Consider the following 27,706-nt stretch of genomic DNA (forward strand, 5'->3'; position numbering starts at 1 on the left):
GTGACTGTGGCCCCAGACAACATTTGACTGCAACTTTATAAGCAATCTTAAGGGAGAACTGCTCAGCTAAGTCCTTCTTTGATATCGGACCCCCTCCCCCCCAAAAAAAAGCCTTCAGTTGTTAAGTTTTGGAGTATTGTATTTTTTGTGCCAGTCCTGGAGTTTGAACTCAGGGCCTGGGTACTGTCCTTGGACACCTTTTTGCTCAAGGCTAGGGCTCTACCATTTGAACCACAGCTCTACTTCTGTTTTTTTGGGTAGTTTAGTAGTGATAAGAGTCTTACAGACTTTCCTGCCTGGGTGGCTTTGAACTGAGATCCCTATATCTCAGCCTCCTGAGTCGCTAGGATTATAGGTATAAGCCCTTGTGCCAGCTTAGAGTATTTTATTATATTACAATAGTAACTGGAAAAATCCTCAGGACAGATTTAGATGTTTTGGAGAGCAATTTTATTATTTGGGATACCCTTCATCACTAGATTAGGATGCCTCCCCCTTAATATCAGTTGCTTTTCCAAGTCCACACGTAAGAGCAGCACCAACAGTTCTTAAATACCTAATTCTTCTTGAGATTGACTAAATCCTTCTGATATTATTATTAGTATTAATATTAATATTTTGTGTGTGCAGTGTTGGGGATCAAGCTCAGTACCTTGTACATGTTAGGTAAGTAGTCTACCAATGAACTGCATCCCTGGTTTGACATAATCCACATCAAGATGGAAAGAGAGAACCTAGTTTCTCACAATGTCAGGGTCAAGTTGAGGGTTAGGAAGCAAGTTTGTTCTCTTGTGTCGGTGTGTAGCTTTCCCACACATCCTTCAGGGCTAGTACGGCGCTACCTCACCTTTCCAAACACAGAGCACTGATGCCCTGTGACGTGGATTTCCACCTTTGACACAGTGTGGCCAAATGCTTATGTGTCAGAAATGGTGGTACATCCCAGGTGATTGGGTGGGATACAATAAGAACCCATCCTTTGATATGAGCAAGATGAGGACATAGCAGCCTCTTGGACAACTCTCCCCTACCCCACCAGCATTCCTGAGGTTTCTAAGAAAAGAGCTGGAATAAACTTGGAAGAAAAATTCTGAGTTAATTATGTATCACACAGAAACAAGCTATTAGAACTTGGTGTTCAAATCTCTAAGTGACATGTAAGTCAAGAAACTGTGTCCACTTTGACAGGTGACAAGACAATAGAAGTTTGCTATGGTGTGGCTTTTGTTGTGTGTGGTCCTGTATGGTATGATTAACACCCTGGCTCTGTCCACCCATCCCTAATTGCAGCACCAAGAATAGGCTGTAGGTCTGGGAAGATAGATCAGTGATAGAGTGCTTGCCTTGTGTGCATGAGACACTGGGTTAGTACCACATAAGCAGAAAAAGCCAGAAGTGCTGCTGTGGCTCAAGTGGTAGAGCACTAGTTTTGAGCTGAAGAGCTCAGGGACAGCGCCCAGGCCCAGAGTTCAGGCCCCATGACTGACCAAAAAAGAAAAAAAGAACAGGTTATAATCCACTGCTGTGTACTCACCGAATTCATCCAAACTGTAGTCTTGTCCTCCATAACGGATTCTATTTCCATCTTCAGAAAGGATGGGTTGTGGGAAGCCTTTGAATCTGGCTACATTTTGAAGCAACTGTGTTGGTCTCAACTGATCTCGCCAGGTATTGACTCCAGAGCTGGGGAAAATATCACACATCCCGGAATTACTGTGGGTCATGTGTTCTTCTTAGATTTACACATGTGTACTCAGTTTCTTCTAGGTACTCCAGAGTAAGGGGAACAGGAAATGTGCTGTATGCCTTCCCTTCTACCTAAAAATCTATTTCAGAGGCCTAAAGTCCAGATGATTTTTGTCTCAGCCAATCATCATCATCATCATTTTAAGTTATTGTTATTGTTATTATTTGTGTGTGTGTGTGTGTGTGTGTGTATATGTGTGTGTGTGTGTGTGTGTATGCTGGTCTTGGGGCTTGAACTCAGGGCCTGGGCACTATCCCTGAGCTTTTTTGCTCAAGGCTGGCATTCTACCACTTGAGTCACAGCTCTGCTTCCAGCTTTTTGGTGGAGATAAGTCTTACAGACTTTCCTGCCCTGGCTAGCTTTGAACAACAATTCTCCAATCTCAGCCTTCTGAGTAGCTAGGTTACAGGCATGAGCCACTAGTACCTGGCTATTGTTTTTCATCTTCTTTGTAAGACAGGAAGTCTCACTCAGATCACTATAGTCATAAGAGGGCAAACTCATAGAACAGAAATTGCAAGCTCTATCTCATTAGATACCTAGGAAACCACTGGAGAGCAGGCAGAGCTAGGGAGACACCACAAAATTCATCAGTTTGGAAGACTAGAGCTGTTTCCAGAGGGCAGAGAATTGCCATCACATGTTGCTGACCCTAGTCCCTAACATCCAGTGGGAGAGGCTGGTTGACAATTTCCCCCAGTGCCACCTAGGCAAGGCATCATACTGCTCCAGTGGCTGCCATTTACACAGACTATGGCATAAAGCTAGCAATGTAGCAGCTCTGGCTCCTAGATAATCATGTTAAAAACAAATGTTACTAAGACTCCACAAACACTTAGCAGGAGGTGTAAATAGGAGGATCAGAGTCCAAGGCCAGCTTTGGAGAAAACATGCATGATGCTATCTTGAAAAATAAACTAAAAGCAAAAAACAAAAGGCTTGGGACATAGTTCAAGTGATAGAACACCAGAGAGTTAAAAAAACCCTCAGTTAAAAGTCCAGGACTGCCAAAAAAATTTAATGAATGAGTTAACAAGTCACTTAACCAACTGAAAGGAGCAACATCTCAGTGAAAGAAGGCCTTAGAGTTAGGGAAACAAATGGCCCCCACGCACGGCCAGAATGACTCACATGCAGTACTGCTCAGGGATGCCACAGTGGGAGCCGAAGCGGGAGAGGAAGCGATTCTCCAGGTCAATCACGGTCTCTCCAACCTTCTCATCCCGGGTAAAGGTGTCATAATCATAGACGGAAATTTTCAGGTCTTTCTCTTGAGGTAAGTAGCAGCTTAGTTCATACATCCTAAATAGAGAGGAACAGGTTAGACTTTCCACCATCCATCCAAGTATCTCACAAAAGACTCAGGTCCACACAAAGAATTCCCAGGCAGCGGGAACCTCAGATTAGTGCATCCAGGGAAAGTTGGGAGACTTGATACATATGAGTAATAAAACAAAAGGAGATTACTTTGCTCAGGAGAAAACTATGGGCTTAAATACCGATGTTTAAATCCTAGCTATGTTGCTTTCTGGCTGTGGACTCTAGGGTACTTAATTTCTCTGGGTCCAGTTTTTTCCTCTATAAAATGGTAACTATACCTACCATCTGTGTTGTTGTAAGAACCAAGCAAAGAACTATATAGGAAACATTTGACAATAATAATAAAGTATTGTCAGGTGGTGGTGGCTCATGCCTGTAATCCTAGCTGCTCAGGAGGCTGAGATCTGAGGATCACGGTTCAAAGCCAGCCTGGGCAGAAAAGTCCCCAAGAGACTCTTATCTCCAATTAACCACTCAAAACCCAGAAGTAGAGCTGTGGCCCAAAGTGGTAGAGAGCTAGCCTTGAGCAAAAGAGGTCAGGGACAGCACCCAGACCCTGTGTTCAAGCCCTACAACCAACAAAAGAATGATGATGATGATGATAAAGTATCATAATATCATTAACTTGAATATTATCACATACCTATAAACCGAGGATCTTGAGCACCACCCCCTCACAGAGAGATCAGCAAGCCACAAGAACCCTGGTTCACAGCTCTCTAGTCCCTGCCATGTCTCAGTAGACCCCTGTCTAAGGGAATATCTTCAACCTATCCCAGTAGGAAAGGGGAGGTGCCTAGATGGAGGTCACCAATATGGTGTGATATGCAGAGGTCTCCCATATATTCTGGCTCCATCATGGGCTTTGGTTCTTTTGATTTCCAGCCTCTATTTTTGAGTTCTGCTGGACAAACTCAGGGCTCTGAGAAGTCCTGCAATGATCTCTGTTTTGACCCTAGGTGCCTTGGTTCGACTAAATAACACCTCTCCCCTCTCCACCTGGAACATCAATTTATCTTTTATGAGACACTGATACTCTGTTGACTATGAACTGGAGAATGCCAAGATGTGATGATAATACATTCTTATGATGGTCAAGCACAAAGAAAAGGTTGCTGTTTCCCAAATTCCTGCCTTGGAGTTCTCCCCTCCCCCTGCTCCCCCCCCCAAATTACTATTGAGAATAAAGCCACCTCCTAAGCCTGAGGCCATGGACTGGAGCTACTGTACTCCCTTGGCAGAGTCCAGCTCCTAGGCTCCACCTTGCTGGCTGAGGGAAAGTCTGCCCGCCAGCCATTGGCTGGGTGAGCTGACAGCATCACTTCCTGGCAGGGTGGCTTCCAGCAAGACTTTTCCTGCCACTTAATTAAGCTTGTGCTTGGCTCCTCTGAGACGAGTGATTCAGACAGGGCGGCCGTTTTCCCTTTAAAGCTGGCTTTCCCCTGCTTTCCTTGCATGGAGCCCTGCTTCCTGCCCTGCGTGCCTTTTCCTGTCTAGACCTAGAGGCTGGATCAGTGGAAGAAAAGGAAAACGATCATATTGCAGAGCCAGAGGATTACTTCCACTCCCCACACTCCCGAGTGTTTGTGTGTGTGTGTGTGTGTGTGTGTGTGTACATGCAGGTTTGAAGGGTGAGTGTGTGGCCTTCCATGCCTGTGTGTAAGAACCGTGGGTTCAAACCGAAGAGACTGATCACATGACAAAGATCATGCATATGCAGGAGACACGGAGAGAGACAGAACATGCATAATGACACAAACCAACAAATAAAAGCCACCTGGCAAACAAATACACAATGTTCTTTCTTCCACTCTGCAAAGTTTGGGGAGAAAGCACTATTTGTGTTAATGTTTCAACCAAGAACACTTTTCTCCAAGTGGTGGCTTTTCCACAAACAGGAAACACTACCAAAGGTTTTGGGAAAGCTTGGTGCTCTAAGTCAGGAATTTCTTCCTAAGCTAAGTTCTGTCACTTACAAGCTTGGTAACAGCTTTGGAAACCCTGTGGTCTCACCCTGGAAGCTGGGCTGGGCTGTTACACCCTGCCCGGCCTTGCTAATACGTTTGACACGGCGATCATCAGATCAGAGTAGCAGCAGCAGCAGCAGCAGACTTCAGGGTTGAAGCTGCATAGACACTGGGCTCAGATGGCTAGACTTCAAATTGGCCTCTGCCCCGATCAGGGAATGTTAGGCATGGATTCTCTCAGAGCCTCAGTTTTTCCTCTGTCGTAATATGGGGAGATACTAATAGCACACCACTGGACTGTGAGATTATGGAGATGTTTTCTATAGATGGGTAGGTATGGTGTCTGCACACAGGAAGTGCTCAGCAGCCATTAGTTACTGCCAACCTATTAGTAACAGTCACACTTGAGATGGTTCTGATGAACAAATGTAACAGATCCAAAGTAAGTCCTAGGCTGTGCTCTGGAAGAAAAGAAAGCTACTTCAAGGATTTAGGGGAGAAAAAAGATACATGAAGCCAAATATCTAACCCTACCCCTCCCTTTCTGTCCCCTTGATGGGTTAGTTGAATTAACAGAGTCAGTAATCTAGTCACTGGGTGGAAATTGCGGAAACAAAATGTACTAGATTCAAAACAGATTGCATTTCACCTGGGTAAATCCTCTCCTGGCACAGAATTCCTGAACTTAGACTTCTAGGCCTTGTACAAAACTCTGTCTCTTGACTCTGCTAGGGCTCAGAGGAAAACTCTGCTTACAAAAGCTCACCTTGTGACTTATTTTCCCCATGGCACTCACTCTGACAAAATCATTTTTCCTACATATTTATCTATTTCTTACTGCCTCTCCAACTAGGATATTTGTCTAATCATGATCATAGTTTTAGGACCTAGAACAGGGTTGGGCACCCATTTTATATATACATATATATTATTGATAATATAATATATTGTGTATATATGTGTGTATATGTCTATGCATGTTTATATATGTGTACACACAAATTATATATATATATATATATATATCCTTAGTACCTAATCTGTAAAGAAATGAATGACAGAAAAACATATAAAAATGTACATTACCTGCCAAAAACTGGGTTGAGAGTATTGGGAATGTAGTGGTCTCGATCTTCAATAACTTTCTTGCCCAGTGTTATTTTTATGTATGGGTCACACTGCCAGGACAAGACAGATGAGATATTATGTCATCCCCAAGTGCAAAATCAACTCAGTTTCTGGGATTGACTCAACTTGCTTCCATACCCACTCCCAACTAATGACAAGGTGACACCGTGTACCTAAAGAAAGGGACATGCCCTTTGGGTGGCAGCCAGCCTTCAGAGCAGCTGTGTGGGTAACCAGGTGGGGAGGGGCCTATGACTGAAACAGCCGTGTCCCAGGTCACTAGGGTAAGGTGAGAAGGATGAACCAGAGGGCCTTAAGTCCTGCAGGCTCTCAGGTAAATTCTCACTGGGACACCCCTCCTGAAAGCATTGTTTATGATAGAGTATCTTTCCCTTAGTGAGATAACAGACGCCCTAGAAGAAAGAACACACAATTACCCAGGCTGAAGACTGTAATTACCTTGCTACAGTAGAAGGCCCCACACCAAATGCTTACCAGGCCATTGTTGTCCTGGGGCTGCAGCTCTAAGCCTTGAACAATGTAAATCCGCACTGTGCATTCCTGTGGAATGCTGTCAGGTAATTCCCGAAACTGCCTGGGAGGGGCTGGCACACTGGGGTCATCTGGCAGGGGATAGATCCTAAAAGAGCCCTAAGAGAGAGAGGCACATATGACTCATAAGGTAGGCCCTGGGGACTGGGCAATGCCCTCCACTTCCAGGTGTGGAGAGATGACTTTCCTGGATTGGAAAAGGATGGATTGAAATGGATTCCAAAGAAACTTTTTTTTTTTTTTGGGTCCGGTCGTGGGGCCTGAACTCTGGGCCTGGGCACTGTCCCTCAGCTCTTCAGCTCAAGGCTAGTGCTCTACCACTGAGCCACCTTCCCAGCCCAGAAACTTTTTTTTTTTTTTTTTTTTTTTACCAATCCTAGGGCTTTAACTCAGGGTCTGGACACTGACCCTGAGTGCCTTTTGCTCAAGGCTAGCATTCTACACTTGAGCCACAGCTCTACTTCCAGCTTTGTCTATGATTAATAGGAAATAAGAGTATCGACGACTCTCCTGCCCCAGCTGGCTTCAAATCATGATCCTTAGATCTCAGCTTCCTTAGTAGCTAGGATTACAAGCATGAGCCACCAGCACCTTGTTCAACATGTTTTTTTCTTTTAAAGCAGGTGCTGGGGCTTGAACTCAGATCCTGAGCTCTGTCCCTTAGGTTTTTTAAATTTTTACTCAAAGCTGGTACTCTACCAGTTAAGCCTCAACTCCATTTCTGGCTTTTTGGTGGCTAATTGGAGAAAAGAGTCTCATGGAGTTTCCTACCCAGGCTGCCTTTGAACCACAATCCTCAGATCTCAGCCTCTTGTGTAGCTAGGATTCTAGGTGGGAGTTGCCACCTGTGCCCAGCCAAAACTAATTATATGAGAAATCCAAAGAAGCAGAGAATGAGCTGGGCAAGATGGAGAGGTCACTCTGGTGGCCAGGAGGGATGAAAAGCTGCCTTTCCTTTGAAAGAGGTATATAAGCCCAAATATGGTATTGAGATGACTTCCTGTCTTCCTTATCAGCTCCGTATACCCTGTTCCACTCTCAGGAGAATGGGCTCAGCCTTCAGATCCTAGCTGTGAGGTGTCACGTCTTGCCAACACCTCCCTGCCTACCTGGGGTGGCAGTGTCCTGCCCATCCTCCTCTAACCCCTCAGTACCAGCATTGATTATTTGAGATGATTTATTAATTTGTCCTCACTAGATGGCCAGCTTCCTCAGGGTGGGGAAGGTTAGGCTTTGATCACTATTTGTCTACCAGAATCTAACTTGGAACTGGTACATCTAGTTAGGGGCACAACAAATGTCTTTAGAATGAGGATGCCAGCAGGCCAGTTGTAGAGTCTGTACACTTGATCTCAAAACCACCTTCAGTACAAAGGCAAGCACCGACAGTTGGGATCAGAACACAAGGGTCTTTGTTTCAGCCATCTGCACCCAGGAAGACACATCAAGTAAGACCTACTATGTGGGAGGAGTCAAAGCCCCTCAACTCAAGGAATATAGTCTGGCCCAAGGCTGCTAAATTAGCGCCACCTTCTACCCTTGTTGATTGATTGATTGCTGGTGGGAAGCTGGAGGGGGAAGGATTGAGACCACAAGTACGTCTAATCCCCTGAGCCATTAGCCACGTTGACTATTGACAAAGGATGAGGAAGAGACAGTCTATCTGCCATGGCTTTGCCAAGTGTGGTTGCAGGGAGAGGCAGCCATGTAAACCCATGTCGTGTAGAAGGTGCTTTCACAGCGAGGTGAGCCCACACCCGTGGGAGCCCAGAAGGAGTCATGCTCCCTAAAGCAACCAAGGAACTCCTGACACTGTGACATCTGAGCTGGTGCTTAGAGCCTGAGTAGGACTTAGCACAGAGATGAAAGGGAGGGCTTCTAGGGTAGGAAGTAGAGCCTGTCCTAAGGCTCCAAGCTGTGAGAGAGAGGACAGGGTGTGTTTGGAACAAGAGGGTGGGGTGCCTGAGAGAGGGGTGACACAAGGGACACATGCTTGTGAAAGGCTAGCTCTGCCTTTGGGAGAAGTTGAGACTTGATTCTGTGGAAACCCAACTGGTGTTTCCAAGCCATCCAGACCCAGGATGGACAAGACAATAGACTGGGAAGTTGTTGTATGGTTCTGTGGACAGTCAGGAGGGCGGTGGAATGGGAGCAGGAGAGGGTTTGGGGAAGTTCAAGACACTGGCATGAGCAGGCAGAGAGGAAGAGACACTGAGAAATGACCTGCATTGCTCCAGCTCTCCTCACTCCCTCCTTGTGAAGAGCGGGAGGATTTGGTCCTGCCCCAGGGTTTGCTTTTCCTTTATCATAGGTCTATAAAGAAAATAAGAGTTTCTAGCTGTGATGGTGCATGCTTATAGTTTTAGCACTTGGGAATTTTGAGGCAGGATGATTGTGTACAGATCTCAAAAAACAAATTAAAAAAAACGGACCAAAGTGGATTTGAATCGGGGTGAACACACATCTTACTCACCTTGAATTCTCCTACCACAGAAGGGTCTTCATTCTCCTCTGACTTGCCTCGGTACAACTTGAAAGTATCTGAGAAGTCTGTCAGGCCCTCGAAGTCTGTGACGTCTTCAAGTTCGCAGTCATATATCTGAGAAAAACAATCAACCAATTCTGAATGTCTCCTTAGGCTGCAGGAGTCTGAAGTCAGTACTGACCAAATGGACGTAAGGATGTGAATGGAGCAACTGGAACTCTCACATTGCTGGTGGGGGTGTAGGATGATTCAGCTACTTTGAAAAAATGTCTCCTACTTTCTAGGACCAAGAAGTTGCATTACCAAGTATTTCCCTAAGAGAAATAAAAATGGGTCCATTTGATTCAAGAATGTGTGTAGCAGCTACATCCTCAGGAGAGCTGGGTAAACAAATTGTGGTATGGATGCAACTCAGACCTCATCTCTGCCAGAGGCTACTAAACTAATATCTATAACCATAGATTGGATTTGGCCTGCTTTTCATCTTGTGCTGCTTTGCACAGGGCACTGTGACTTCTGGGTCTTCCTGAGCCAAACTGGATACTCATTGATCCAATTAGTATGGTACCAACCCATTCTCAGGTCTCTGCCAGATGCCCACAAGCCCCAACCAAAGTGGAAGTCACACAACCATAACTCAACAGCTGTCCTCAAGCCTGAGAACTTTGGTGAAGCCAAGCCTGTTGCAAGAGGGCTCTGAGAGGCCAAAGCTACTCCTGGCTTCTCCCCTTTTTAGTCTTTTAGCCTTTCAGTGGTTTTTGGGTTTGGGTTTTGTTTTGTTTTGTTTTTCTGTGCTGGGATCAAACCCAGGGTTGTGTGCATACTGGGGCCTATCTTAAGAGATTCTGGTTCCTCCACCCAAAGAAGCATAGGTCCAGGTACCTTGAGTTTAGAGTAGCCTTTCTGAATATACTGTCCACATTTTTCATGTTCCCCTGAGGAGGCATAAAATTTACTCCACCAGTCAACGATTTCTTCCTCCTAAAGATACATCACAATGGAAAAGTCTTTATTAATGATATGGATTTCCAATTTCTGAAAGGAAAATTCCTATGTTATGTAAAAGATTTTTCAGACTTTATAATAAGTGAGAGAATGCACCTTGGTACATGCGCCCTATGGACAAAACATTCACAATCCTGCTCATAAGCTGGAGGAGAAACAACCCTCTCCAGCCAGTAAACATGTGGGTCTTCAATGTCCCTGACTGGCTGAGATGTTTTCTTACATTCAATAATCTATTTCACTCTGATGGTTGACATTTACACCCACAGAATACATTAAAAATAAAATCTCCAATATGTATTTTCTATTATCTCATTTCCTTATCTTTCTTAGCTAGCAAGGAATTATAATAGGAAACTCATTTAGTTGAGTTGGAAAAACTGGTTTTCGTTCAAAGTCCATCCTATGTTGTAAGTCATATTTTATGTTATAAACCATGTTAGTGTGGGCAAGTTGTTCAACCACTCTGAGCATCAATTTCTTCTGCTGCTGGATGAGATAATAAGTATTGCTATCTGCATTGCAGAGTTGATTTTGAAATCAAACAAGATCATTCACTGAGAGATACTGAGTGAGAGAGAGAAAGAGCCTGGAGACATTTAAAATGTGGAACAGAAATAGAGAGGCATTCTGGTCTATTTAGACCAGATTCCCCTACGTACCCTAGCAAATCCTGAGTTTCTCAGAATCTCATAAGGAATCATATATGGGGCTCCTGTGGAATATTTTCTAACAGAGACTTTTGCAGTCAGGCTGGTCTTGAACTCACTATGGACCCAGGCTGACTCTGAATCTGAGATCCTCCTGCTTCTCAAGTGCTTCTCCTGCCTCCCAAGTGCTGAGATTACAGGTAGGTGCCACTATGCTCACAGTCGGATTTATAATACAAGTAGATTTTCATCATTGCTTATTTTAGTCTGCCCTGGAAATAGTCATGTTGTCAAAAACATGTGTGTCATCTGCAGTACAGCCTCCTGTACAGTATGAGGCAAGGGGAGAAACAGAAACAAGAAAGGCTATTTCTTATCTGTGATAACAGATGTATTTACACTCTTAAGTATATATGACTGTATATGCATGTACATGTATATGTTTCCCCACATATGTAGGTGTATGTGAATATATATACATTATAGGAAGAGAATATATTCGTGTGTTGAGGATCGAACCAAAGGCTTTCCATGTATGAAAACACTCGAACTCTGAGCTACTCCCTTCGCCCTATGACTCTTAAATATAGCAAGAATGTATAAATAGTTACCTTTTCTGACAGCTGGTATGTTCAGCAACAGGACAAACCATATAACCAGTCACATGGATATTGGGTTTCAAGAGAACATTAAGTTTAAAGAGAAAGAGAAAAATTGTTGTTAATGCATTTTTAAAAATTATTAACATTTGGTGCATTATTCAAATTATCCTAGTCAAAAATGATCTCATCATTGAACATGCTTTATTGATTTCTCCTCTGATAATATACTGAAAAGTTATACACAGGACTCAAATGTAAGACTTAGAGGTGCTCCCCTGCTATGGCATGTTTTCTGTGGGGCTGGATAACCTGGTGGTTTGCTAACACATACCCCAAATCTCCCATTCCAGTTAGCTCCTCAAGCATGGCCTGCTTAATTCCTATTCCTTCAAGGACTTCCCTACCACAAGATATGATGACTGCAATATTATGATGTGAGGAAGTTTTTTTTTTTATTTTCATCCATGCCTTTGTTCTAGCACTCAGTGAATGCTCATCCATTAAAAATATTTCTACTATGCAGATATCAAATTTCTCCCTGGCCAAATATTTCCATTAGAATTTTTGTGTGGAGAAATTTGCACTTGATCTCAGTCAGGATATAGGTAGGAGATAATAGGAGAGCGAAGATAACGGGGCTTGAGTTTTCTCTTGATATCTGCTGGGACATTAGCTGAGCTTATCCTTTGGAGCAGTTTGAGGAAATGTGACCTCGAACACCTTCTTGCAATCCTGACTTCAAGTTCATTTCCAACTTCTCACTGTGGCACTTCCTGCCGCCACTGTATGTGAGGCCCACAGGCCTCTGTCAGGTGCCCTTTGGTATTTCCAGACTGACTTTTGTCATGACAGAGTTGCCAACAGAGACAGAAAGACAGAAAGATGCATCCATTCTTTCTATTAGATTCATTCTAAAGCAGGATTAAGGGTTAAATAATCACAGCTGAATTGAGATTTTGGAGAGATAAGTACTACCTTTTGAGCAAAAGCATTTTCACATGTTCAGTGGTTTCTGAATTTAGATATTTGGAGACTGTTTATTCACATCTATTTTTGGCTATACAAAACACTCGCAAAGGCAAGGAAAGCTCAGATTTTTACGTGTGTATGCCGATGCTGGGGCTTGCACACTCACTTGGCTTCTTTGTTTAAGACCACTTAAGCCACACACAGCTCCGCTTCCAGATTTTTGCTAGTTAATTGGAAATAAAAATTTCACAGCTTTTTCTGCCCAGGCTGGCTTTACACCATGATCTTCGGATCTTAGTTTCCCAAGTAGATAGGATTGCAGGCATGAGCCACCAGCACGCAGCTAAATCGTTCATATTTTTAAAAGCATTACTCCAGACACGTTTATGAAATTTTAAGGTTGGGAAGGATGAATTTGCTAGTGCCTCCTTTCTCATTATTTCATGTAAAAAAGGATCAGAAGTGAAGGATGGGGTTTGCTTTGTGATATTACAAATGAACTGCAACAGGAGTCAAAATACCTAAATGACATAGGAGATTCTTCCTTAGACTGTAAGCAGTCCCATTTGTTTCAAGGATCACCTCTCACTCCAAAATCTCCTAATAGAAAGAATCTGAAAGTAGAATTCTGAATCCTTAAATCCAAGCTTCCCCAGTCCCAGGCAGCTCCATGCATTTTCTCATCATACATACATGCACTGTCCTTGGAGAAGCCATTTTGCTGAGTGCAGATGACATGCTGCTTAAGCACTGGAATTGGAAGGTAATTGTTGAGACAGCCATGTCCTGGTTAACTGGCTAGCACTTGTCCAGTGTGACCCAGATACTTAGTCCTCACTTTTCTTGTGAGAGTGCTGAACTCATTTGTTAAGTACTCCCATGTGGGAGGATCTCACAGGGGAATGGCACAAGTTTCCAGAGTCATGACTCTGTCCTCGAGGGACATACCTCCAGTCCCCTGCAATGGCTCCCTTAAGTTAGGACCAGGTGCACGCTATCCAGATCCCTGAGTTAGTAATACACATACATTACACAAATGTGGCACATACATGGAATACAGGACATAGCAAGCACTGAAAATGGACTTTACAGAGATGTGCAACATCTACATTCATGAACAAGTGGATTAGGTTTTCAGAGAAGATTCTAACAAGCCCTCCTTTTCTTTTTTCTTTTCTTTTCTTTCTTTCTTTCATTTTTCTTTCTTCCTTTCTTTCTTTTTTGTCAGTCATGGGGCTTGAACTCAGGGTTTGGGTACTGCTCCTGAGCTCTTTTGCTCAAGACTAGCATTCTACCACTTTGAGCCACAGTGCTACTTCCAGTTTTCTGGTAGCTAATTGGAATTAAGAGTCTCACAGGCTTTCCTGCCCAGGCGGGCTTTGAACCACAATCCATAGATATCAGCCTCCTGAGTAGCTAGGATTACAGGTATAAGCCACTGGTGCTCAGATAAAAAGTAATTTGTTACAATAACCCTGGATTAAAAATAGTACAAGATCCTCCTCAGTGTTCTGCCTTCAACTTTATCATATACCATTGCAATCATTCTTTTTTTAATTATTATTTTTTAAGTTTTTATTTTTTGTCAGTCAGTGGTAGGGCTTGAATTTAGGGGCTGGGCGCTGTCCCTGAGCTCTTTTGCTCAAGGCTAGCACTCTACCACTTTGAGCCACAGTGCCGCTTCCAGTTTTCTGGTGGGTAATTGGAGATAAGAGTCTTACAGCCAGGTGCTGGTGGCTCACGCCTGAAACCCTAGCTACTCAGGAGGCTGAGATCTGAGGATCACGGTTCAAAGCCAGCCTGGGCAGGAAAGTCCAATAAACCACTAGAAAACCGGAAGTGGCGCTCCAACAAACCACTTATCTCCAATAAACCACTAGAAAACTGGAAGTGGCGGTGTGGCTCAAGCAGTAGAGTGCTCACCTTGAGCTGAAGAGCTCAGGGATAGCACCCAAGCCCAGAGTGCAAGCCCCATGACCAGAAAAAAAAAAGAGTCTCACAGTCTTTCCTGCCCAAGCTGGCATTGAACCACGATCCTCAGATATCAGCCTCCTGAGTAGCTAGGATTACAGACGTAAGCTACCAGTGCCTGTCTTAACAAGCCTTTCTTGTCCACATTGTACCACGACTAGGGATGATACAGTCATTCGTCATGCAGTGGGAATGGCTAGCACTGCCATCTCCAGGCTGTTACAACACAGGTTAAGTCTATGAAGAGAACTGACCTTTCCTCATGTTTTGCTGGAACCGAGTCATCCATTGACTTTTGTTAAGAAAGGACTGAAAATATTGGCATTGATTATTGACTTCCTCTTCTCTTTGCTCCCTAATAGTGCTACTGAGTTCACCAAAGGCATGTAAGAAGAATGAACAGCTGGACATGGTGGCTCATGCCTGTAATTCCAGCCACTGGGAATGCAGAGATCTAGAGAAATGAAGTTTGAGGCCAGCATGGGCAAAAAGTTAGTGAAATTCCCATCTCCATGAAAAAGTTGGGTGTGGTGTGGAATGTTTCTCATTCCATCTATCCGGAAAGTTTAAGTAGAAGAATCATAGTCCAGGACAGGTTTGGCAAAAAAAAAAAAAAAAAAAGTAAGACACTACCTGAAAAAGAACTTAAAAAGGGGTGGGGCATGGTTCAACTGATAGTGTGTCTGGTGAATAAATATGAGGCCCTGAGCACCACCAATAAAGAAATAAAGCTTAAAAAAAAGAGCTGAGTGCTAGTGTCTCATGACTGTGATCCCAGCTACTCAGGAGGCTGAGATCTTAGAATTGTGTTTGGAAACCAGCCTGGGTAAGAAAGGCTGTGAGACTCTTATCTCCAATAAACCACTAAAAAACCGGAAATGGCACTGTGGCTTAAAGTGGTAGAGTGCTAGCCTTGAGCAAAAGAGCTCAGGGACAGTGCCCAGCCCCTAAATTCAAGCCCTATTACTGACAAAAATAAAACAATTAAAAAAAGAATCATTAAAAAAAGAATGATTGCAGTGGTATATGATGAAGTTGAAGGCAGAACATTGTAGAGGATCTTACACTGCTTTTATCCAGGGTCGTTGTAAAAAGCTACATAAAGAATTATTTTTTAGCTGGGCTCCAGTGGCTCATGCCTGTAATCCTAGCTATTCAGGAGGCTGAGATCAGAGGATCACGGCTCAAAGCCAGTCCGGACAGGAAAGTCCATGAGACTCTTAATCTCAATTACCCCCTAGAAAACCTTAAGTGGTGTTGTGGCTCAAAATGGTAAAGCACTAAAAAAAACTCAGAGAGAGTGCCCAGGCTCTGAGTTCAAGCCCCATGGCTGACAAAAAAATTTGGTAGTATTGGGGTTTGAACTCATATCCTAATGAGCTTATTACTGAAGTGCTCTACAACTTCAACCATGCCTCCAGACCTTCCTGCAGTCATTCCTTTTTTTTTTTTTTTAATCTGATAGAGTATCATTCTTTTTCCCAGGCTGTTCTCAGACTACAAGCCACCTCCTGTGTAGCTGGGGTAATAGGCATGACCCATCATTGCCCAGTTTGTTCTTTGAGAGAGGGTCTTGTTAACTTTTGTTTGGGCTAGCCTCCCACCACAATCCTCTTGTTTCTACCTCTCAAGTAGTACATAAAGAATCTTCAGTATATTACAACACAATTTCTCCCCTAAGACTGCACTGTTGTTTGCAAAGTGAAGATGGTTGTATCTCCCTGTGGGATGGAGAACTTGATACAGTCCTCTGGGATAATGTAGAATTTCCAGAGAGTAGGATCAAACAAGCTGCTGACTGCACAGTGCTGGTTGGAGACCACATTTCACACAGTCCAATTTTCAATGCATTTAAGGCAGTAGGAAGGAAGTGGAGTTTTTTTATGCACTGTTTATGGACATAACACATTAAAGTACAATCATGTGCATTTTCTGGCCAGTTTGCACATTAAAGCATGCTGTGAAGGTCTGTCATCAATGCCAAAAGAAATAGGAAGATATTTGGTGTTTTCTTTTTGCTGGGTTGAGTCCCCCCCCCTTCTGTCTTGTAGAAGTGGCTGAGATGGTTTCAAATAGGGTCCAAATTGAGTATTTCTACCACTTGATAACCACAGGGAAAAGAAAATAAAAACCTGGGGTATCCTGTACACTAAGCAGTATTTTTTTTTTTTAATGCCAGGTGCTGGTAGGCCAGACCTGTATTCCTAGCTACTCAGGAGGCTGAAATATGAAGATCAAAGTTTGAAGCCAGCCTTGACAGAAAAATCTGTGAGACTCTAATTCTCCAATTAACCAGCAAAAAGCAGGAAGTGGAGATGTGGCTCAAGTGGTAGAGGGCCAGCCTTAAGTGAAAAAGTCAAGCAAGAATGCAAGGCCCTGAGTTCAAGCCCCAGTACAGTATACACAAAAAATATAATAAAAATCATGACATTTCTGCTCAGGCAGTGAAAAAACTGTCATGTTTCACACAACTCTGCTCTCAGTGCTACTATGTTGTCAATCTACTCCTGGAACATCTCTCCCTAGCAAATGATCACATCAGACTATCCCCACCAGCAGCTCTCAGATCTGCATGCAACCATCAAACTCACTTGGGAAGGTTTGAAAATCTACTGGTGTCTGGGTCCCTCTCCCTCTTGGCAGACAGGCGTGGGGCCTGAGTGTGGATCATAAACATTTTAAGGATTCTAGGTGACTGATTAGTGAAGACTGAAGGTCACTAGTTTATACATTATCCTAACTGTGGACCAGGCTGAGATTCAGATCCTTGTCTCTACTGAGGCCTCAATAAATTGGTGTGGTGATTACTGTCTTAGTGGCATTGAATGCTTGTTTGCATTCACTGAATGCTTAGACATCTGGAAGATAAAACAGACTGTATCTAATTATCTAAAGCCTACCTTGGAAGCCAGTAAAGGTTTAGTGTCTTCTATTTCAATAACGACATCCCGGCAGGGGGGCGCAGACATAAGGGAGGCTGCAAGAAAATAATTGTACTTAGACAAATACTCTGAATAAGCATTCTACTTGGGTTCATTGGGTGAACGGGAGAGTTTATTTCTGGGTGAGACTTTCTCAATGGAAATAATTACACCTCAACATAGAAAACAGCTCAACCATCCCTCACTTTCTCAAAGGATGATATGGTTTTGGATGTTTTCTAGGGAACAATGTGGCCCATTTTTTTTTTTTTCACTGTAGATAATTAGCACAGGGCCTATACATGGGAAGTACTGCAAAGGAATTCTATCAATTAAGTTGGTGAGCCTTTATAACACAAAGGAGTAGGGGTGAAGGTGGGGAACTTACATCTCAAGGAGCTTCTTTTCCTTGGGATTTACCCCTAAAACAGGAAATAAAAGGAAAGGAAGATAAAGACAGGAAGGCAGGGGAAGAGACAGGTGGTCAGGGAAGGGAGACAGAACAAGGAAGGCAGACAGTTGCAGCTTTTAGCCCTTGTCCTAACTGTCTATGCAGACAGACAAAGCTTCTTCTCAGATGACTGTGACTCAGGATTTTGGGGTTAGAGCAGGGGCCCAAAGTAGCCCCTCCAGTACTCCACTTAATGGGTGCCAAAACCTTAACCTGGGGCAAAGGTGAGGAGACATGCACTAGAAAGCCAGAACCCAGATGCAAGTAACTCCATCAAGCCAAAAGAACTTTCTGCTTAACTTATCCAGGCAATTGACATATAATACACAAGAAAATACACAATTGACATATAATACCCAAGAGAGGAGACACATTAAAAAAATCTACCATGTGCTAATAGGCATTGGGTTAAGCACTTTGCATTCATAATCTCATTTAATCTCTCAGTAATCCTTCAGAATATATGTAACTGTCATCTCCAGTTTCAAGATTTAACTACAAGCAAACTGAAACTATGACAAAGCAAGTCTGTCACTTCAGGTTAAATAATCAATGGTCAGTGGAAGTAATGTCAATCTCGGTGACCTCCATGTTTGTGTTTTAACCATCACACAGAGCCCAGAGAAGAAAAGATGTGCAGTAATGATCAGAGAAGCATTCTGAGGGATGTCAGGGGCCTGAAGAGACAGCTATTGAGCATGTATAACATTCCAGTTGCTATGCTAGGTAGTTTCATGTCCACATGGTACCCTCAGGTCTACAAGCAGTCTCTAGAATTCCTTCCAAGATAAGCATCCCTGCAAGTCCAGACCCTGAGCCTTTGGTGGACAGGAGTATGGAACACAGCTGTATGCAAGTTCCTTCCTCTCCATCATTTTGTCACTTTACCATCCTCATACATAGTAAGCCTGAGGGACAGGAGCAATTACTGTAGGTGCTTCTAATATTAAGCCAACCAAGGTCCAACACCTTGAATCTGATCCTATCTCAGTTGCGAGTTTCAGAGGTTTCAGTCCATGGTCAGCTAGCTCTGGGCCAGGGTAAGGCAGAAATCATAATAGAATGAATATGGATGAGCAAGATGGCTTACCTCCTAAGTATCCAGGAAGCAGCAAGAGAGACAGAGAGACAGAGAGGAATATGCGGCAAGATACAGCCCCAGGACACACCTCAGTGACCTACTTCTTCCATTCTGGCCCTACCTCCTAAAGTTTCCAGAACCTTCCCAAATAGCACAGCTGGAGATCAAGCTCACAGTACAGGAGCCTGTAAGGGGATACTTTATATCCAAACCATAACATTCTATCCCTGGACCCCAAAGGCTTATGGCCATCTTATAATGCAAAAATTTATTTAATCTATCTCCAACAGTCCCCATAGTTGGTTTTTTTTTTTTTAATAACAGTTCCAACATCACTCAAACATTTAATTCCAAATTTTCCTCTGAGACTCAATGCAAATGCTTAGTTTTGAGGCTCTGTAAAATCAAAAAGGAAATTATATACTCCCAAGATAAAATGGCACAGGGTAAGTATTTCTGCTATAAAAAAGGAGGACTAGGAGTACAGCAAGGGAGGACCCAACCAAAGCATGACTGGTTGCAGTCAAGAGGACCTCACTCTTGGGCTAGCCATACTTTCGGCCTATAGCATCAGCAGACACTGCACATCCCTGCCATGTTAGCTGTGCAGACTCTCCACTGAATCTTCAGGTTCACCTTCACAGCGTCACACATCACCCTGCAGGGACGCCTCCAGGGGTCCTTTAACACAGTGCCTAGCCTCCAGGCTTTCCTTTGAAATCAGAGTGGAAGTTTCCATGACCTCATTATGATGACATCTTTCATGATTGCAAAACCAGTATCATGTGGACAGTGCCAGAGTCTGCCATCAGCCTAAACAGTGGCCAAGCCTCCTTGTCCATGGTGACAATGGTCTCTAAGCACCTAGAGGGCTGGATGTGGAGAACACTCCCCAAGGAGGCCCCATGTGATCAGGATGACCTGGGCTTCTCTTCTCATAGCAAAATCTTTCGATGTGTTATAATCTTGAGCCTGCAGGGTCAGGGTCCAACCAGTTCCTAACACGCTCATGTTCTTGGCTTCATTTTAATGGTCCTAATCTGTTCAACAACCACACACTCCTGGTCTACAACTTCAAAGGAGCTCTTTTTCTGGCCAAACTGCCTGTTTTTCAACTCTTACCACCCTGCTTTTTTGTCTCTAGTCCTCACTATGAATCTAGCTAAAACCAGCTATCAATAAATGTACCACAGCCAGCTTGCTGTGGCAATTCTGGGGTCCAAGAGCATTTGTGAAATCATTCCTTAATCATGTCAACTGTTTGGAACAAAGAACTTTCTCTTATAAAAGCAGTAGGAAAAACACTGGGAAAATAATTTTTTCTCCATTTAGTAATCTCAAGTAAAAAAAAATTCTTACAGCTATAATAATACTGATTGTTGTTTTTAAAATCATGGCTATATTAAGCATCATCAATTCCCAAAGTGTTTGGTGTGGGATATTTTTTGAGGAACATATGTAAAGTTTCCCTCCAATATGATTGAATTTTTCTCCTTCTCTAAGATTGTTAATCTTGATTATTAACTTGATTGGAAGAGGGACTCCAGAGATGACTAGATAATGATAATAGTTTAATCCACAGAAGGATTCAAAATCGGAATAGATTATTGGGAAGTGGTAGCATGGTGGAAGGGGAGTGGTGGTAGCATAGTGGAAGGGGTCATTTAGGAAAGGTCTTAGAAGGGTACACCTTGCCCCAGACCCTTCTTGTCATACTCTACTTCTTGACTGCCATGAGGTGAATAGCTCTGCTCCACCATCCTTCCTACCACAGGCCAAGAAACATAGAACCAGCCTACCACAGATGGACTGAAACCAATGAGCCAAAAATAATTTCTTCCTTTAAGTTGATTTTTTTTCAAGTATTTGTCATGGGTGATGGAACACTACCATACAGGAACACTACTGTATGCACAGACTCACACTACAAATAAGTCTCATAGGCCCTGTAAAATAGAGGCTAAACCTCAGAAGTCTTAAATGCATGATGCATTTCAGTCCTGAAGGCATCAATGATAGCAGAAGAAGATGCATCGGTCCTCTGGGGCTTAATCCCATGAAGCCAGGGGCCCTAGGATCTTATGAACTGAGGTGACTGAGCCCCAAACCCTTTATACAGTACAGAAACATGGTAAGCAAAAGAACAAGTAACTATTGGATCAGTAATAGCAAAGCACTGAATCATTTGACATTGTTTCTAACAGAAACCTAAAGTAAGCATTAGGTCCTGTTCTACTATTTACATATGAATTACTTTTAATATATATTTTTATTGTGAAGATACTGTACAGAGGGGTTATAGTTACATGAATAAGGTAATGAGTACATTTCCTATTGAGCATTGTTACCCCCTCCTTACATATTAATTATATCACTTAAGGTAAACCATTTTAACTCTCCCTCTATGGATAACAATAAAATATGTTTCAAATCACATCCTAACATTAATGAGGTAGGATTACAGACTCCATATAAAAGTAAAAATATTCTCCTCCAATGCTCATCGGGGCAGGGGGTGGTTCCTTGTATTTCAACATGGTATTTCAACATTTATCACACTGAATTACACTATTCATTTTCTTGTTTGTTTATTTTTCACTGCTGAATTCCATGTGTGCATATGTGTCAGTATTGGATCTTAAAATAGGGCTTGAATTTCTCCATTAGCTTTTTGCTTTTTCACTCAAGGCTGGTATTCTATCACCTCTTAGCCACACCTCCATTTACTTCTGTTTTTTTGTTTTGGTTTTGTTTTTTTCCTGGTTTATTGGAAATACGAATCCCTTGGTATGTGTCTGCCTGAGCTGGCTTCAAACCTCAATCCTCAGTTCTCAGTCTCCTAAATAGTTAAGATAATACACTTGACTGTAATCCAGCTGTAATTTGGTCCCTAGCCCCTGCTAGATGACTGTGTTCTTAGATCAAAGCTGTCTTGTTCCCTTCAAACTCCCAAATATTTCCATCAATGAACAATATGTACTTAATAGTCAATAGCTACTTGCTGAAGATTGATGGGAATTACTTCGATCACTGATGCAGGAATAGCTGTCTTGGACTGTTAGGCTGTTTCTTGAAAGGCAATGAGGAAAGCTCAAGGAAACACCGAAAGTTTCCTCAGATGCCTAAAGTTCATCCAGGAGCAGGATATTTCAGGGGGTAACCTCTTTAGCATCCAGCCTCCCCCAAACTAGGCCAGGATTACTGCCACCTCCACCTTGTTATTTGTGTTTCCTTGGGAGATTTACTTCTACAGGATCTAGACAATGACTACTTCCCTTTAAAGGTTAGTAAAGATCAAGCCATGCCCTGCAGGAAAAGCTCCTCCCCTCAAATTGATGGACTTGCATGCTTACCTTTCAGCTGTGGCACAATATCCTCCTTTCCAGCATAGGGGTCACAGCGAAAACGGTCCAGGTGGTCGATGGTGCACTGGCCAACCACTGGCTTCCGCCCAAATTGCCTGTGGTCAATCACCTTGATCACCAGTGGAGGCATGTACAATTCTTCCTTAGGCAAGAACTGGGGGATTCCAAAGGTGAATGTCATTTCTCTACACTTGGCTATTAAAATCTCCCAAGGAATCAGCCCAGCGCATAGCCCTGGGAACACCCAGGGGCATAGGACTTCAGCACATCAGCTCTCAGCCAGGCCGACTAGGATCAAAACCAGGCTCTGCCCCCAAGAGTTGCCTGATTTTAGAACTCTCTCTCATCCTTCTCAGGCAGAGTAGGATTGGAGAATTCATACAAGTGACCTGCGTAAAATAGTAGCCGGCCCACAGTCAGCTAATATGATACAGAATCAACATCCTTGCCCACTGACCTGTCCTCCTCTTTACATTCTGCTCCCTAGTGGATTTTCCTGGAACGTTGTTATACACTAGCTAAGTCCTTGAGCAGAGTTTAGAAATGGTGGAGACACAACTGGACCTCCAAGGGAAATAACTGAACCTTTCAGCTACGGGAGTTCTCTGTTGATGTTCAATGTTTCCTTCATGGCTCCTAGAATCTGAGGTCCTCCATGGCATGGCCTGTCTGGAGAACCATGAGTTATCTTAGGGGCTTGCTTGTGACTCGGGTACATATCTATCTCTTGCACAGGATAGAAGCTGGAATCAGTGAGTGTCTTTCCTTACCTCTGCTGACCAAAGCTAGGCTCCAAACTAAGAGGTGGGAAGGTAGAGGAGGGGTAGAGAGAGACCAGGGTGAATAGAGCAGCCCAGGGGCCAGTTGTTCTGGTTCATATGCATTTGTTAGTGGAATAACTTAGGGTTGATATTAGCTCTTAGTGATCTAAGGTCATCGAAAGTCTCTAAAGCTAAATGGGCAAGGGTTACTGGAGAAATAACTAAGTATTAGGCACAGATACTTTTGTATTACTAGACTTGTTGGAAGCTTTCAGAGACTCTAAGGGGAATAAACCAGTGACAAGCTGGATATAAAACAAGGCCTATGTAGCTATCTATGGATCGATTGATCAATTGACTTATCAATCTACTGTCTTTGATGTACCTGTCTATTTAAATATCTCTCATAAAATCAGCTATTCATCAAATACAAGCTATTACAGAGTCAGGTACTGTACCACTTTCATGAAGAGAACGGAGCTTGGAAAGTTGGGTGTCTTCTTCAGGTTTTTGATGACCACAGACTCCACCCTTTCCCCTCCACACTCCACAATGAGACTGGGGGACGTAATGGAAGCCATCTGGTAGTTTTTCATGTTTCTTAAGCCCCAAGCTAGAATCTAGCAAGACACGTGAAAGAGAACAGAAGGAAAACCTAGCATGACGAAATTACCACTCAGAAGGAAAAATCTGATCTTAATCACTTAAAATGGATTGATGCACATTTGCCTAAAACACCCATGAAGGTTTTCCTAGGAAATCTGAGGGCCAAGCAGAGAAAGGGCTTTTACAGTCACTCTCTCCTGGGCTGCCTCCTCTACAGTTCTCTAAGATGCCCCCTGCCCCTAGAAATCTGCTGCTCCTAGGGAATGAGGACTTGGGATTCCCACAATGATGTTGGAATTCACTTCTTGTTGTTCTAACAAGCCTTCTATTTCCATGGATAGGTCAAGGTTTTAGGTAGATTCTATAGAAAGCAAGAGACAGCAAGAAAAGATGCATCAAGGTGATAATATCTATATGAAAGGTTCTTTTTCTGTAGCCACATCCATTGGATTTGATCAAATAAAACACAGGGTCACCTACCTCAATAGCAGTGAGCTGAACCACAGGCCTGATCCCCTGGGGGACCATGTATAGATTGGGTGCCCTTTGAGAAGGAAGAATGGGAAGGTTGGAGCCATCCTGTGAAACAAACATGAGTGGTCATACAAAGAGGACCTAGAGTTATTCATCATTGTAAGTAGCTGAAAGAATTCGTGAATGAGAAGGCAGCGGTGTACCTTGTCCCTTAGAATCAGCTCTGCAGTCATGAGGACATCTCCACACGCCTTATCTCCATTCATGACTGGGTGCCAGAGAAGTTTGGGAGTGATGCCCATTTCTGAGTTTAGTTTCACCAGAGGAGAGCAAATGCTTCGTCCTAAAAACTCATCTTTGCCCTAGAGACATGAATGAATCCTCAAATTCCAGGACCAACACCCCTTCAAACCACCATCACTCCCAAGATGCCAAAGCACCTACCACTTGGTCGTTGTCGAAAAGTTCAACGATAACTTGGGGTGGGTTCTGTAGAACTGTTTGAGGTTCTCCATAGATTTCAATTTCATCAAATATAATCGTTTGGTCCCATGTGGGATTGAGGGTTGAATGGATGATCTCGGTGGTTTTGCTTCGATGGAGGAAGGAGACATGAGCGTATGGATCTAAGGAAAGAAAAAGAACAAGGGAGGGGCACCATGGTGAGCCTAGCTGATCAGTCCTCTCACCACATTCTTGTCCTCTGCACACAACGCTCATGGACCTTCATCACCCACCTGGGTTTTGGGGAAGCAGAATGTGGGAGGGGTCAAGAATGTGTTGATTTTTCAGAAGCACCATTAGGTTTCAGAAGCCCCTGAGGTGTGCTGAGGATCCTCTCTCTAGAGTATGCCCCCAACAAGGTAAATTTCGAACAGTCTTTCACACTTATAATTAACAACAGTACAGACTGTGAATGCAGTCAGCCATACATAGGGTCAGCCCCACCTCTCACCCCCATAGCGTAACCTCAGGAGGGAAATATTTAAACTCTTAATTTTGGTCCTCTCTTCCATGAAATAAAAAATAATATCTATTTCTCAGTGTTGAAGATGAGATGATACTTTAAAAAAGTAAACACTTAAGACAGTGGCCACCATCTAGGGAGTCACTGATAAATACTAGTTGTCATCCTAATTTCTACTGTCACTGGTAGTCCATTTAGGAAGTAGTATTTATTGAATGCCAGATGTCAGGGGTATGGTAGTGAAAATGAAAGGCTTAGTAGCTCATGGGGACTGCACTTTGTGATAGCAGAAAACTCTGCTTCTGTGTACTAGTGAGTAGAGTGAAAGAAATCTAGTGTACTGAGAAGCAACCTGTGTTCCCCTATCCAATAAGTAATGATACTGAATATTGGAGTTGCCAGGGGGCTGAACTATCTCAGCAATAACTAATGTCCAACATGAAGCTGGTGTATATGCCAACAGGGTGATTAGGTTGTTTTTTTTTTTTTAGCACTGTGGACATACATCATTATCTTGGCTGTATCCTAATGTGAAGTCTTACACCTCCAACTGCAAGGAACACACTGAGAGTTTTATGTAACTTTAGTCAAGAATTTTGAAAACATTCTTTGACTTTTGGTGATAGAGTGCCACCTGGTGGAGAATACTTGAAAATGGTTATTTTATAGAGCGCCAACTTTGGATCTGGTCTCATTTGTATTCACAAATACTGGTTCCTATTTGTGCTTGGAAAACAACTTCAGCATCGATGTGAGCACAAATTTGTGTCAGAAAATTTCTCTGCTGAAAGACAATATCTAAATCAGAATGTCCCCAAATGCCCCAGGTGGTCCCCAAACTGCAAAATCCCATGGGCAAGAAAAAGCACAACCCCTCAGGCAGGCAGGCAGACCCACCTTCTCCCTCCTCTGCCAACAGCCTTCCCCTTAGAACCAAGCCAAAGGCAACACAGCTACCTGGGATATCAGTGTGCAGGTGTTGGAAATGTGGATGGCAGGCAATAGAGAAGGTGAAATCAAACTCTACACTGCTCCAAGCCTGCTCCAAGGCAGATGGGGGGAATGTGTCATATTTTGTCACCTTCAGAGAGCTACACAGAACAAAGAGGTAAAGGATTCACAAGTCCACCCTCGGGTCCAAATTTAAAATACAGCTCTGTGTGCAAATGGAAAGCAGTTGTTCTTCTGGGTGATTTCTACTGCTTAGTCTCTTAGTACTAGTTAAAGGGTCACATTCCTGTTGGTCATCTCCAGCACCCACCCACAGTGTGTAGATTACATGGTAACTCTTTATCTAGTGACTTAAGCAACTTTCTTCAAGCATATTAAATCAGTTTCAGTATAAATAGAGTTCTACTTGATGAAGAATAGGTCCAAACTGATCTATAACATGAAAGAATCATATGGATTTATTTTCCTTTACCTGAAAAACTATCTTTGTCTAAAGCCATGAGGTTTCTGGCTTGGTAGATATAGCAGCGCAAGTGGTAGATGTAGACTCCTAAAAAAAGAACAAGGTGGAGGTTACACACTAGAAATATGGCATTGCAAACAGCTATCTTTTTGGACTAGTCAGTCATAATCATCCCTTTGTCCAATATGTCCTGGCCATATATGCTACCCACCTGTTAGACACTTAGTACCTATCCCAGTAATCAGACCAACTGATAGGCTGTGATGGGCAGTGCTTGTGTTAAGTAGCCTTTACTTAAGAATTGCCCCAAAGTCAATTTTATTACAGTAAATTTTTATAATTGTTCTATATTATTATTGGCTACTATTATTAATCTGTTACCATATCTAATTTATAAACTTGATCATGGATGTGTACACATAAAAAAAAAACAGGGCTGGAAAGGTGGCTCAGTGGTAGAGTGCTTGCCTTGCATGCATGAGGCCCTGGGTTCGATTCCTCAGCACCACATAAGCAGAAAAAGCCAGAAGTGGGGTGAGGCTCCAGTGTAGAGCACTAGCCTACAGCTGAGGAGCTGAGGGACAGTGCTCAGGCCCAGAGTTCAGGCCTCATGACCAACCAAAAAAAAATGTAAAAAGGTAGTGTGTATTTACTGAGGGTCTTTGAACAGACCTTCCATGGATAAGGGAAGATTACTATATTTTTTTAAAAGTACTATCTTCTGGATGTGGTGGTACATACCTGAAGTTCTAGCACTTGGAAGATTGAAGAAAGAGATATTAAAGCTTGAGGCCAGCCTGGGTTACATAGCAAAACCTTATCTCAAAATTAATTACATAATCATATAACATTGATATAATACAAATACTCTAGTAAGTCCAGTGCAAATATGTCAATCAGGAGAACATCAGCCCTGTTATAAATGACCTAGATTAAGGTACTTCTTGTCACCACAAATCTTTAAAACAAAACTGGGTCTCCAACTGTGATAGACAGAGCTGTCTAGACCACTGTAGCACTGGAGCTTGGATACAATTATTGTTAAAAGTTTGACATTTAATATATCATCTCCTTCTCTTTATTATTATATAAACACACACACACACACACACACACCTCCAAACATGCAGACACATAATTTGAGAGATTGCAGAGCATTATGACTAAATGTATATGTTCTAGGATGCTGATTGCTTGAATTCAAATCTCATCTCTAGTTCTCATAAATTGTAAGAACCTGGACAAACTATATAATTCTCCTGTTCGTAGT

The 27,706-nt window shown here is 42.9% G+C and overlaps 1 protein-coding gene across 4 annotated transcripts in view; it reads right to left on the reverse strand.

Moving 5' to 3' along the window:
• The window catches only part of Myof (myoferlin), a 130,338-nt gene that overhangs the window by 16,575 nt on the left and 86,057 nt on the right, over positions 1–27,706 (reverse strand). For 2 of the 4 annotated variants that reach the window (XM_013034369.1, XM_013034368.1), the window contains 15 exons: positions 26,446–26,523; positions 24,500–24,681; positions 24,259–24,417; positions 24,062–24,160; positions 23,434–23,595; positions 22,203–22,368; positions 17,297–17,373; positions 13,119–13,175; positions 11,466–11,477; positions 10,082–10,180; positions 9,188–9,313; positions 6,658–6,813; positions 6,121–6,212; positions 2,879–3,049; positions 1,535–1,683 (listed from right to left, as the gene is read on the reverse strand). In XM_013034369.1, the coding sequence (XP_012889823.1) occupies positions 1,535–1,683; positions 2,879–3,049; positions 6,121–6,212; positions 6,658–6,813; positions 9,188–9,313; positions 10,082–10,180; positions 11,466–11,477; positions 13,119–13,175; positions 17,297–17,373; positions 22,203–22,368; positions 23,434–23,595; positions 24,062–24,160; positions 24,259–24,417; positions 24,500–24,681; positions 26,446–26,523 (1,785 nt within the window). The remainder of the gene's footprint in view (positions 1–1,534; positions 1,684–2,878; positions 3,050–6,120; positions 6,213–6,657; positions 6,814–9,187; positions 9,314–10,081; positions 10,181–11,465; positions 11,478–13,118; positions 13,176–17,296; positions 17,374–22,202; positions 22,369–23,433; positions 23,596–24,061; positions 24,161–24,258; positions 24,418–24,499; positions 24,682–26,445; positions 26,524–27,706) is intronic. The other 2 variants (XM_013034371.1, XM_013034370.1) reach the window with 1 other exon arrangement.

The sequence above is a fragment of the Dipodomys ordii genome, unplaced genomic scaffold, assembly GCF_000151885.1.
Source record: "Dipodomys ordii isolate 6190 unplaced genomic scaffold, Dord_2.0 Scaffold188, whole genome shotgun sequence".
Taxonomy (NCBI): domain Eukaryota; kingdom Metazoa; phylum Chordata; class Mammalia; order Rodentia; family Heteromyidae; genus Dipodomys; species Dipodomys ordii.